The sequence below is a fragment of the Temnothorax nylanderi genome, unplaced genomic scaffold (assembly GCF_030848795.1).
Source record: "Temnothorax nylanderi isolate EJ_2023f unplaced genomic scaffold, tnyl_v1.0 TNYL_tig0116_pilon, whole genome shotgun sequence".
NCBI classification, from domain to species: Eukaryota; Metazoa; Arthropoda; class Insecta; order Hymenoptera; family Formicidae; genus Temnothorax; species Temnothorax nylanderi.
The window spans coordinates 349,988-362,387 of NW_027249178.1; the positions used below are offsets into that span (position 1 = coordinate 349,988).

At 36.8% G+C, this 12,400-nt stretch overlaps 1 protein-coding gene and 1 pseudogene across 1 annotated transcript; both read left to right on the forward strand.

Annotated features, from left to right (window-relative positions):
* Positions 1-3,949: 3,949 nt before the first annotated feature.
* Positions 3,950-6,833, forward strand: LOC139776306 (odorant receptor 82a-like). The gene is made up of 6 exons (XM_071712878.1): positions 3,950-4,203; positions 4,277-4,634; positions 4,850-5,083; positions 5,227-5,340; positions 5,611-5,766; positions 6,575-6,833. Exons 1-6 carry the CDS (start codon positions 3,950-3,952, stop codon positions 6,623-6,625), a joined length of 1,167 nt encoding a protein of 388 aa, XP_071568979.1. The 3' UTR covers positions 6,626-6,833.
* A 3,449-nt stretch (positions 6,834-10,282) lies between these two features.
* Positions 10,283-12,370, forward strand: LOC139776305 (odorant receptor 13a-like; annotated as a pseudogene).
* The last annotated feature ends 30 nt before the right edge of the window (positions 12,371-12,400 follow it).

Below are 12,400 nucleotides of genomic sequence, written 5' to 3' on the forward strand. Positions count from 1 at the left end.
TGTGAGACCATGCAGCACATAATTGGGATTGATTGATTGGTGCTCGAGGGATATAGCATATCGATCGTTTAAGGATTGCTAGGTAATTTCAGTGTATTATGCAGATTAACTCGTAATATGAATGTGCGATACCGATCTTCGCGTACTCTCGTGTACCAGGGTGTTATTAACGTAATTTTGAGTTGCCCATTCGCACGTCTCTTAACAATGAGTTTCAAGTTGGTAACCGTCAGAATGATAACCGTGAATGCCGTGAGTTCACCGCTCGAAATGAACCTTATATTGTTTGACAGTAAGCCAACAAATGTTTCAGTGTAATTAGATTTTTCTGCATATTGCTGTTGAAATATCTGGCCAATTAAAGTCACAAATAGTGGCGGGTTTTGCAAAATTTTGACGACGATGAAGGACGATTGGCACGAGTGAAGTAATGCCGATCGGCATTTACGTGTGATGACCACCAAAACTAATCTTTCACGTTTTTGTTCCCACGCTATGTTGAACATCAATGTGTCATTCGCAATACTGCACTGCTATACGATTCCCAAATTTGATGGAGAAATGCAATAACACGTCATGACAACTTCCTATTAGATTAGAAATTCTCTTTGAAGTTGATATCTGTCTTATACGCTAGAAAAATGTAAATGCAATATGATTGAAAATATACTATTATATTAGATTATATTATTATTATATTAGATATTAATTCAAAAAAGTCTTATATCTTTTTTACAAAATTTGTTATAAAAAATTACTCCGTCTATTAAATTTGTTATCATGTAAAAGTATTATATTTAATATCGTTTTTAAAGTTTTTATATTACATCAATTAAAGTTACTTTCAATACAAATAAAAATATCTTCACTTTCAATTTATATTACCTATATATAACAAAGATATCACGATGATACTCAGCAAAATAATTCACACTTTTAAAGTCCTGCGCATTTCTAGTGTTAAATTCTTGTCAGTCTGCGCATTGTGTTTCTTCTTTCTATTTTTCCTCCGAAGTTCTCTTACATTTCTTTGTCGATTTCCATTGTTTCTTCTCGACACGATATTACAGGTAATATACGACTATTATAGATACGAGCATATATTCGAAGAAAGATCTACATTTTTAAAGAAAATTTGCTACCACGCTCGACAGCGAAGGGAAGCCTGTTGATCGCTCGTTGCCCCCGAAGTTACAATCTTTGAACAGCCAGTGCTTGAGCAGTTCAAGGTGTAATTACGATTGATTGATGGTTGCACTTTCGTCGTCCCCTCTGCGATCGGTCAGTTCTCTTATCGTCATCACGCGACGTACAAGTTTCACGCATAACATGTATCGTTCGCTCATATCGGGAGATTTAGGAAAGCAAGCCATTGCGGAAGTTATTATAATCTCGCGAGATGACTATAACACGCATAACAATCGTGATTTTTTTGACTGAATCGCTAAACGCGGTTAATAAGGGGTGATTCGGGAAAGTACATCCATGTCTTTTTTTGACCTAACAATATCGCGCGACCAAATGTAAATTTATTTCATTATCCTTACATTATATCATAAAATTAATTAATTATTATAAATAAAGCAGAAACAAAATATCATCACAATTTCTTCTCACAGGCCTGTTTTTTATTTTTTTGTTAATGTTTTGGCGACAAAGGCACTTGCCGTAAAATATTCATCTTTTCTACAACGTTTGTATAAGTTCTTTCATATTTCAAATTTAACATTTATTCAACCTATAAGAATTCCTCCTCGTAACAGCTCGTAAATGTAAAAGGTGTCGTAAAGACGTTCGCATAAAGTGTTCTCCGGACTTTCCGTTTAGACACCTTTTATATTTTCGTGTTGTTTACATTGCGCATGTGTCTCTCTCACTATAGCAGATACTTTTGTGATATTTTGCGTAGAGTATTTCACGAGATTTTAGATGAACGATTGGAGAGAGTACATCACTACTGCTAGTTCACGTATATATCTGATAATAAATTTAACGTCAATCTCTAGACGCTGCCGGTGCTTTAACATTTTAATGTTCATCAGCACCTTGACTTGTCTTCTACGTTCTCGGAGGTCTCATTCAACGCTCCGCGAAGGGGTAAAGATGATCCACGTGGGACCAAATTCGATCTTCCCTCAAAATGGAATTACTGTTCGAGGTTAATGAATCCCCATCTTTGAGATCATAGCAGTAGCCCAGATTCTCTACAAATTGTCTTTCTCTTCCTTGGTCGCAACGATAAATTCTCTAGTCATTACATTGTCATTACGAGTATTAATCAGCGTCTTTGCGTTATAGTATTTAAAATCATTTTCTAAGTTTCTATACGTTAGTGTAGACGCGGATCACATGCTGTTGCACAACCAATTTATATTATTCACTCATTGTCTTTACAAACTACCGGTAACAATCAAAGTGCACTATTAACGAACACCATCTTTTCTATGTCGGAAGCGTTTCTTTTTTGCTTCACCAAGGGTATCTTAGCACGAAGGTTATTACATTTAAACTGTATTTTATCGGAACGATCTTATTTCTTGATAAATTGCTGTGTTAATAGCCAATTTTGCGAGCACTTAACTTTACAAATTGCTGCTATATAAACGTATATACATCAAACGACATTTTTTCGAGAAAAAGAATATTCACTCTTGTTCGACATTCGTAGAACTCAACTGGTTGTTTTTCAGTGTAAATCGATCGCAGACGCCGTCTACGAGTCCGTTTGGTACAATATGATATATGATGCCCAGCCAGTGTCGAACTCTTCTGCTCGTGATTGTGAGGTCGCAAAAGAGATTGACGATCGCCGCCGGAAAAGTGATGGATCTTTCTCTAAAGGAATTCACCGGGGTAAGATCCATATTCTTATTCATACAAAATATTGCTCATGGATATTAAACGCGTCTCGAATGAATATCAAAGCTGACTGTGCACACAATTTATAAAGCAAACGGCCTTCGGCGCTATGCACATATCCGATATAATACTTACAATGAAAAGTGTCTTTCCGTATACAAGTCATAAAAAATTCTGCTTCGTACATATCCATGTTGCATAAAATTATTAAGAAATTACGACCCGGATATCAATGGCGACTTTATTTGCTCGTTCACTTGATGACATTAAAATTGCATACAAAGATTGTTCCCTGAAATATATTAATTAATTAGTTGTAATCGTAATCAGACGATCCTCAGCATAACATAAATATGCGTTTATTTAATATAACATAATATTGCAATGGAAGCGCATTAACGCTACTAACAAATTATTGCAAAAAATTAATTTTACTAAAAAATGAGATATTTATTCGATTAATATTTCAAGTTGTATATATTCCTCTTTAATTAATAAATTTTCGTAACGCATGTTACGTACGGTGAAATTCATAACATAATAAATAATCTTTTTCTGATTTTACTAAGGAGCATGTGTGTGAACGAACGATAATTCCGTGTTATTTTCGTTTATAAAACAACAATACGCGTTTAGATCTTCTCACAAGTCTCTTTGTAGCAACACTCCCTTTTCTTTGCCTCTATGCTTCTCAAGTCTTTCAACGCATCTGACATTGTGCACATGCGCTCAACGGATCTTTCATTTCTTTTTTTTTATTAACGAATAACTTACTTCCCCTTCCTCGTAACGTTCAATATACGTCGTCTCGAATTATGTTCTTTCTTCTCCGCAACCTGTAATCATCGTGAAAATGTAACGTACGCTTCTTTTTTTGCCGTCGCATCAGGCACGGCAAGAACACACGTAATTGCGATTGATTGATAACGATCGACGAAGGGGCAACGCATTGTTGCCTCGCACTGCGACCGGAGTTATAGCTCGTCGAAGCTCAATGCTCAATTTCCAAGTAGCATATACGCTCGCACGATAATCGTTTTGCCTTTGACGAGGGAAACGTCGCGGTGGTGGTCCGATCCCATGCGAGATAATGCGCGCAACTTCCATCAGCACTTCCGTCGAGATCGGCCTCCGGTTTGTCGGAATCTGGCCCGGTTTGCCGTATGGAACCGTCACTTGGGTCTCGTATATGACGAGCTTGGTGTTCGCGCTGTATTTTCAGTACGTGTACATTTTCGGTCACTTCAACATCAACAACATCTCGGATCTCATCGATGCGCTTAGTATCACGTTGAATTATAGTCTCGGCTTCCTGAAGCTGATCTCTCTTTGGTCGAACCGCAGGTAGGGACAGTCCTTCGATATAAATGACAGGAACGACGGTTCTGATGCAAAATACGCGAGGGATTTTCTACAGGATATTTCATGATATCCTGCTAACGATGGAAGAGGATTGGAGCAACGTTCATATTTGCGACAAATCGGTATGGTGTATCATGGAGAGTAATGCCAACCTGTCGCGTCGTTGCTCGAATGTGTTGATCGGCATTAACGTTACGTCCGTAATTTGCTACACCATGACCAGTCTTCTGCGTCGCTCGGCCGACTTTAAGGAGGATCTTAACATTAGTTCGAAAGTGTTACCTATAAAAATGGAATTTCCCTTCGCAGTTGAAGCGTCTCCCCTCTTCGAACTTTTAGCGGTCAGTCAAATTCTTCATGTATTGTCGATCGCCTCTTTGGTCGCTATCGTAAATTGCTTGATCATCACGTTGGTGAGTTCCACCGATCATATAAATGACAAATGGCTTTTTGAGATTTATTAGCTTTATTTTTTTGTCCGTGATATTCCTTTGCGAGCGCTGATAAAAACTAATTACGACCAATTTTTGTCTTTTTCTAAATCCGCATCTAGAATTTGGATATTTTTGAAAAGAACTTTCGCTGATAATCGGAAGTTTATTTTGTATCTATTAATAGTCACGTTTAGGTACTTCACGTGAGCGGACAGATCGATATTCTTCGTCGGGAATTACTGACAATTTGCGGCGACGGAACTTCACAGCGCTATTCAATCGTCGCAAGTGTCAGGCTTCTGATTAGTCGACACCAAAGAATAATAATGCTCTCGGGCAATATTGAAGAGCTCTATTCCGAGATCGCCCTGATGCAGTTCCTGTCGAATACCGTGGTTATGTGTTGCATCGGCATCACCATTATAGGCGTAAGTCGCATCGTTAATTAATAAAGTATAATTATAGCGGAAGGAAAACGGGCTAATTAAGAGCCATCCGCGCATTGTTTTATAATTATATACTAAAAATGTATTAAATATCTTTCGAATCCCAATCTGCTATCTTCTTATAGTCTCTCACTAAAGAAGGCGCTGCCATAGTAATATTGAAATCCGCTATATTTTACGTCTCCGTAATGGTGGAAGCCTTTATCTTTTGTTTCGCTGGAGAATACCTCAGCGCCAAGGTTCGCACAATATTTTATCTTATACGTGCAATATTTTTTTTCATTCTTTGAAGCCGCTGACAATCAGTTTTCAAACTTTTTGCTTCTTCTGCAGAACAACTTACCGAGCATGATCAATTTAATATATATATACGTACTTCACGACTCTTGTGTTTCTTAAAAGTTCGAAAACTCTTAGACAATGTCACTGAATCGGACTTGAAATTGAATTCAGATAAATTGATAGACTTTCTTTTCTTGTTTGTACTGTTGTACTGGTTTTTTTTTCAGAGTAAATCGATTGGCGATGCAGTCTACGAGGCGCTTTGGTATAACATGCCACCTGCCGAGTGTCGGATTCTATTATTTGTGATATTAAGATCGCAGAAGAGATTGACGATCACTGCTGGAAACATCATGGACCTTTCTCTAGTAGGATTTACGAGTGTAAGAATCTTGTCTTGCGAATGTACATTATACTATAAGATAAAACGTCAAAATGTGTTTAATGTTTTTCAAGGGGTTAAACCACCTTAAATCTTCAAAAATCGCGTCATTGTTAGGAATTTTTTTTGGAGAAACAATAAAGTAACTGCAAAATCCAATGTATACACTTTATTATACACATTTCGAAGAATATAAAAATTTTTTTAAAGTTAATATTTTTTTCAAAATGGCGGCTCTGAAGCAGCATTTGTTTGATTTGACCCACTTTGCGGCGAGCAGTAGAAGTGGTCACCATTTGATCGTACGGCAAAACAAAAAAAAATTTCATTATTTACATGAAATTTGCTAGAGAAGTACATATGGATTTTTGAAGAAATGGTGAGCATTTGAAAATTTCATTTTTAGGTAAAAAATTCTGTATAAAATTCTCTATAATTCAAAAAATTGTTAATAAATCGTAAAATCTGTATGTACTTTTTTAGATAATTTAGTTTTAAAGAGAGATGCTGTTAAAATTTCAAGTGAATCGGTCAAAAATTGTTTGAGTTCTACTGCTCGCTAATTTGAAAAATGCATTTTGAGAAAAATGCATTAAAGTTTTATGTAAAAATATTTTTTGAATAAAAACAAATTTTTTTTGCATTAGGACCAATTGCACATTAATTTTGACATCCTGAAGAATGTTTTAAATAAAAAAAAATAAATTTGATTTTTTGAAAGTTTCAAGGTGGCCTAACCCCTTAAGACAAAGTAGAAAATGATACGCGGTCTGTTATGTGAGTAAAATTTATTGTTTTATATCCACTAGGTGATGAAAGCATCCGCTTCGTACATGTCGGTGCTGCACGCGATGTATTAAACCAGATTAGTGGATTACAATTATACTTAAGTGCCAAGCGCATCTACCGTGATTACCGACATATTGGACTGTAGCAAGTGTAGCATAACACAAAGTAGCATTACGTAATTGGACCGAAAACAGTTCTAGATGTACGAACAAGAGAATATACTTTATAAGAAAATATATAGAAATAAATAAATAAAAATACATTTTTCTTTAAGAGAAATCGTAGTAAATCTTACAAAAAAATGTTTTTGATCTTTAAAAATGTATAAAAAATGCCTCTTGAATAATATTTATTTTCTCTTTTAGATTATGCACATTCTCACTTAGTATCGACGATGTCATTAAAGTCCAAATTTGCTAAATAATTTCAGACGTTCATATATTTTACAATTCAAAAAATCTAAATTTTTATAAAACATACTTTGCCTGTAAAAACTTCAGATTCATGTTTTTCATGCTATTCACTCACTGTCGTTCATGTACTTACTCTCTTACTAACAGGTATATCTGCTGCGAATAATTATTCATTTTCCCCTCGTTATAGACGTCCAATCCGAACGTACTTTCATTGTCCTCGCTATATTAAGTTTCGTTCGCATGTCATTCTCCACATTATATCATTTTAAAGTGCTCCGAACTAACCGACCATTGTTACGCACGATTTTCCGAAAGTCTCGCGGACCGTGCGCCTGATCGCATTTGGTTCCTAAAATTTTAAGGTTCGAGGTAATTTCGAAGACAATGCACTCTCCGCTGTCCGTGCTCGCTCTTTCTTTTCTTCGTCATCTACCCACACTTATTTGACTGTTACAACCGTCCTTATTCGTCAATTCTTCCATCGTGATGAGAATTCCATGTCGGTACTTTCTGTTGGGTCACATCGATATCGTGGGAAAGCTCTCCCGTGTTCATCCGCGTTCATCCCCCGTGTTCATCCATGTGTTCAACATCGCTATACGAAGTACATGGTTGAATTTTCGACGAAATATCAAAGTTTCACGGTGGTACCGATGTAAGGAGGCGTCTCGGTCGGAAGTACCTTTCGAAGTCAGAACTCCGAAAATGGATCCGAAAACCGATTCGATGATCCTCGATCGCAGTTCGATCGAGATCGGTCTTCGCGTGATCGGCGTTTGGCCCGACTCATCTTGCACGGTTCTTCGTCGCGTATTCTGGATCAGTTTGACGACGATTCAGATTTGTCAGTGTTGATATTTTGTCATATACTTCCGCACGGACGACCTGATAGATGGCCTCAACACTCTACGATGTCTTATAGAGAAAGCCTTCTACTATTAAAACTTATGATATTTTTAATCAATCAATGGTGAGCTTACTTATTTATGTTACGAAACAAATGACGTGGACGAAATCTTTTCTAAATTCAACTGTGTACTTTGCATAGCACGTTTCTAAATCGAGTTTAGATTAACTTGATATTTTTTAAAAATAACATGAAATATGAAGAATTAATTCCATACAGAGACATACGAGCAATTAACGAGAGATTTGCGTATAACTACATAATATTTAATTGTCGTACATGATTTTGCTTTGCTGTTGCATAACCAATTTATATTATTTACTCGTTGTTTTTAAAAATTACCGGTAACAATCAAAGAGCAATAACAATAATCATTTTATTTTATGTCAGAAGCGTTCCTTTATTGCTTCGCCGAGAGTATCTTAGCACGAAGGTTACATTTAAACTGTATTTTATCGGAACGACCTTATTTCTTGATAAATTGCTGTATTAAGGAGGTTGGTTCGCTCTTCGTGCGGGGAAGGGGCGCGCGGCAGGGGAAAAGCATATAGGTTAGATTTTCGTCGCTTGAAATAAACGAATTTTAGCAAATAAATATGTGGAATGCATTTAATTGCTGTTTCTTAAGGTTTAAAAAGAGTTGTTTGTACAATTGAAACCCAAATTCGTTATTATCCACATTGAAATGTGGAAATAATAAATGTGGTCCTATTTTATTTTTACAATTTCTTGATAACTATAAAGACGAATCATTTCAGTCTTCGAGAAAGTTCTTCCTAAATATGTAAAGAGTTATTTGCACCTATTTTCACTAAATTCTTATCATTTTTAATATGCTTTCGAGAGTTACATTACAGGTTAGGTAACATTTCTGCTGTGTCGCCCGTGTATAAGAGAAAGACAAGAGTATAACTTCAATAATTAATTACTCGACAACCATGCAGACGATTGTCTTCAACTTTGGCATGGACGACAAATTCCCATAAACGAATATTCTCCGTAAATTTGAACTAATTCTTATCAAAGTGATTTTACTAACCACCCTCCTTAATAGGCAATTATGCGAGTACATAACTTTACAAATTGCTACTATATGCACGCATTTACGTTAAGCAAAATTTTTTCGAGAGAAAGAATATTCGCTCTCTTTCGACATTCATAGAACTCAACCGCATGTTTTTCAGTCGATCGTAGATGCCGTCTAGGAGTCAATCTAGGACGCCGTCTAGGAGTCCGATACAAAATACGTGTCTAACTCTTCTGCTTGTGATTGTGAGGTCGCAAAAGGGATTGACGATCGCCGTTGGAAAAGTGATGGATGTTTCTCTGAAGGGATTCACCGCGTAAGATCCATTTCTCATACATACAAAATTTTGCTCATGGATATTAAACGTCTCGAATGAATATCAAAGTTGAATGTGCACACAATTTTTAATGCAAGCTGGGATTCAGCGGTCTTTGGGACTATACATACATTCAATATACTTACAATGGAAAATATGTTTTCGTATACACAAGTCGTAAAAACTTCTGCATCATACATCGATATTGCATGCAATTATTATGAAATTACGGCCCGGATACGGATATTAATGGCAATTATATTTGCTCGTGCACTTGATGAAACTGATCGTAGGAAGACATAGAAAATCGCATGCAAAGCTTCCTGAAATATAATAATTAGTTATAATTTTAATCATCAGACGATCTTTAACGTAGCACATATGCGCTTATTTAATGCAACGTGATATTGGAAGCGCATCAATGCTACTAACGAATTGTTAGGAAAGAAATAAATATCATTAGAAGATAGAGATGTTTACTCAAATAATATTTTAAATTGTATAAAATTCTTTTTGATTAATAAACTTTCGTATAACGCATGTTACGTATATATTGAAATTCAAGACATTGGTAAAATAATTAATTTTCTCTGATCTTCCTAAGGAGCACGTGAATGTGATCAAACGTTAATTCCATGTTACTTTTGTTTATAAAACAACAATGCGCGTTTAGATCTTCTCACAAGTCTCTTTGTAGCAACACTTCCTTCCCTTTACTTTTATGTCTCTCAAGTCTTTCAACGCATCTGACATTGTGCACATGCGCTCAATGGATCTTTCATTTTTTTGTTAATGAATAACTTACGTCCACTTCCGCGTAACGTTCAATATATGTCGTCTCGAATTACGCTCTTTCTTCTCTGTAACCTGTAATCATCGTAAAAATGTAACGTACGCTTCTTTTTTGCCGTCGCATCAGGCACGGCAAGAACACACGTAATTGCGATTGATTGATAACGATCGACGAAGGGACAACGCATTGTTGCCTCGCACTGCGACCGGAGTTATAGCTCGTCGAAGCTCAATGTTTAATTTCCGAGTGCTCGCAAGATAATCGTTTCGCTTTTGACGAGGAAACGTCGCGGTGGTTCGATTCCGTCAGATAATGCGCTCAACTTCCATCAGCACTTCCGTCGAGATCGGCCTCAGATTCGTTGGGATCTGGCCCGGTTTACCGTATGGAACCGTCATTTGGCTCGCGTATATGACGTGCTTGGTGTTGTCGCTGTATTTTGAGTACGTGTACATTTTCGATCACTTCGAGATCAACAAAATCTCGGATCTCATCGATGCGCTTAGTGCCACGTTGTCGGCCAGCTTCGGCGGCCTGAAGCTGATATCTCTCTGGTCGAACCGCAGGTAGAGACATAGTTCCTCGATATAAATGACAGGAACGACGGTTTTGATGCAAAATACGCGACCAATTTTCCACAGGATATTTTATGATATCCTGCTGGCGATGGAAGAACACTGGAACAACGTTGATATTTACGATAAATCGGTATCGTATATCATGTCGGGCAAAGCCGATCTGTCGCGCCGTTGCTCGAACGTGTTGATCAGCATTAACGTCGTGTCCGTAATTTGCTACTGCATGACCACTCTTGTGCGTCGTGAGACCGAATTTAACGAGGATCTCAACATTAGCTTGAGAGTACTGCCTGTACAAATGGAATTTCCCTTTGAAGTTGACGCGTCTCCCCTCTTCGAACTTTTAGCGCTCGTTCAGATTTTTTATGCAGTGTCGATAGCCTCTTTAGTCGCTATGATAAATTGCTTGATCATCACGTTGGTAAGTCCCACCGATTATATAAGTGACGCATGGCTTTTTAAAATTTATTAGCTTTATTTCTTGCCTGTGAGCTTTATTTCTTATTTCTTTGCGAGTGCTAATCATAACTATAATTAAGACCAATTTTGTCTTTTTCTAAATCCGCATCTAAAATTTGGATAATTTTGAAAAGAACTTTCGCTAATAATCGGAAGTTTTTAAAGTTTATTTGTGGAATCTATTAATAGTCACGTTTAGGTACTTCACGTGAGCGGACAGATCGATATTCTTCGTCGAGAATTACTGACAATTTGCGGCGATGAAACTTCACAGCGCTTTTCAATTGCTGCAAGTGTCAGGCTTCTGATTAGTCGACATCAAAGAATAATAACGCTTTCGGACAATATTCAAGGGCTCTATTCCGAGATCGCCCTGATGCAGTTCCTGTCGAATACCGTAGTCATGTGTTGCATTGGCTTCACCTTCATAGGGGTAAATCGCATCGTTAATTAATCCGCTATATTTATAGCGTGTCCATAACGTTGGAAGCCTTTATCTTTTGTTTCGCTGGAGAATACCTCAGCGCCAAGGTATTCGCACTATATTTTATCTTACACGTACAAAATTCTATTTTATTCTTTGAAGCCGTTGACAATCAATTTTCAAACTTTTTGCTTTTTCTGCGGGACAACCTTTACCGAGCTTGATCAGTTTAATATATATATACGTACTTCACGACTCTTGTGTTTCCTAAAAGTTCGAAAACTCTTAAACGATGTCACTGAATCGGACTTGAAATTCAATTCAGATAAATTGATAGACTTTCTTTACTTGTTTGCACCGTTGTACTACTTATTTTCTTTTTTTTTTTTTCAGAGCAAATCGATTGGGGATGCAGTCTACGAGGCGCTTTGGTATAACATGCCACCTGCCGAATGTCGAATTCTATTATTTGTGATATTAAGATCGCAGAAGAGATTGACGATCACTGCTGGAAAGATCATGGATCTTTCGCTTAAAGATTTTACAAGTGTAAGAATCTTGTCTTGCGAATATATATCATAACAAGATAGAATGTCAAGATGTTTAATGATTTTTAGACAAAGTTGAAACGATACGCGGTCTATTACGTGAATGAAATTTATTGGTTTGTTTCGTCTAGATGATGAAAGCATCCGCTTCGTACATGTCGGTGCTGCACGCGATGTATTAGCCGAGATTAGTTACTTGTTCCAAGCGCGTCCATCGTGATTACTGACTATGTTGGACAGTAGCAAGTGTTGCATTACATAGTGTAGTAGTTTATAATTGGTGCGAGATTTTTTCTAAATATACGTACAATAAGACATACTTTATTGAAACATATATAAGTAAATAGATCCTAAGATTTTTCTTTCGAATAAACCGCG

Excerpts from the sequence above, each read along its gene's own strand:
- LOC139776306 (XM_071712878.1), top strand. The coding sequence starts at position 3,950 with ATGCGCGCAACTTCCATCAGCACTTCCGTCGAGATCGGCCTCCGGTTT. Across the intron at positions 4,635-4,849 it reads ATTGCTTGATCATCACGTTG|GTACTTCACGTGAGCGGACA; the intron begins GTGAGTTCCACC and ends AGTCACGTTTAG. Across the intron at positions 5,767-6,574 it reads CTCTAGTAGGATTTACGAGT|GTGATGAAAGCATCCGCTTC; the intron begins GTAAGAATCTTG and ends TATATCCACTAG.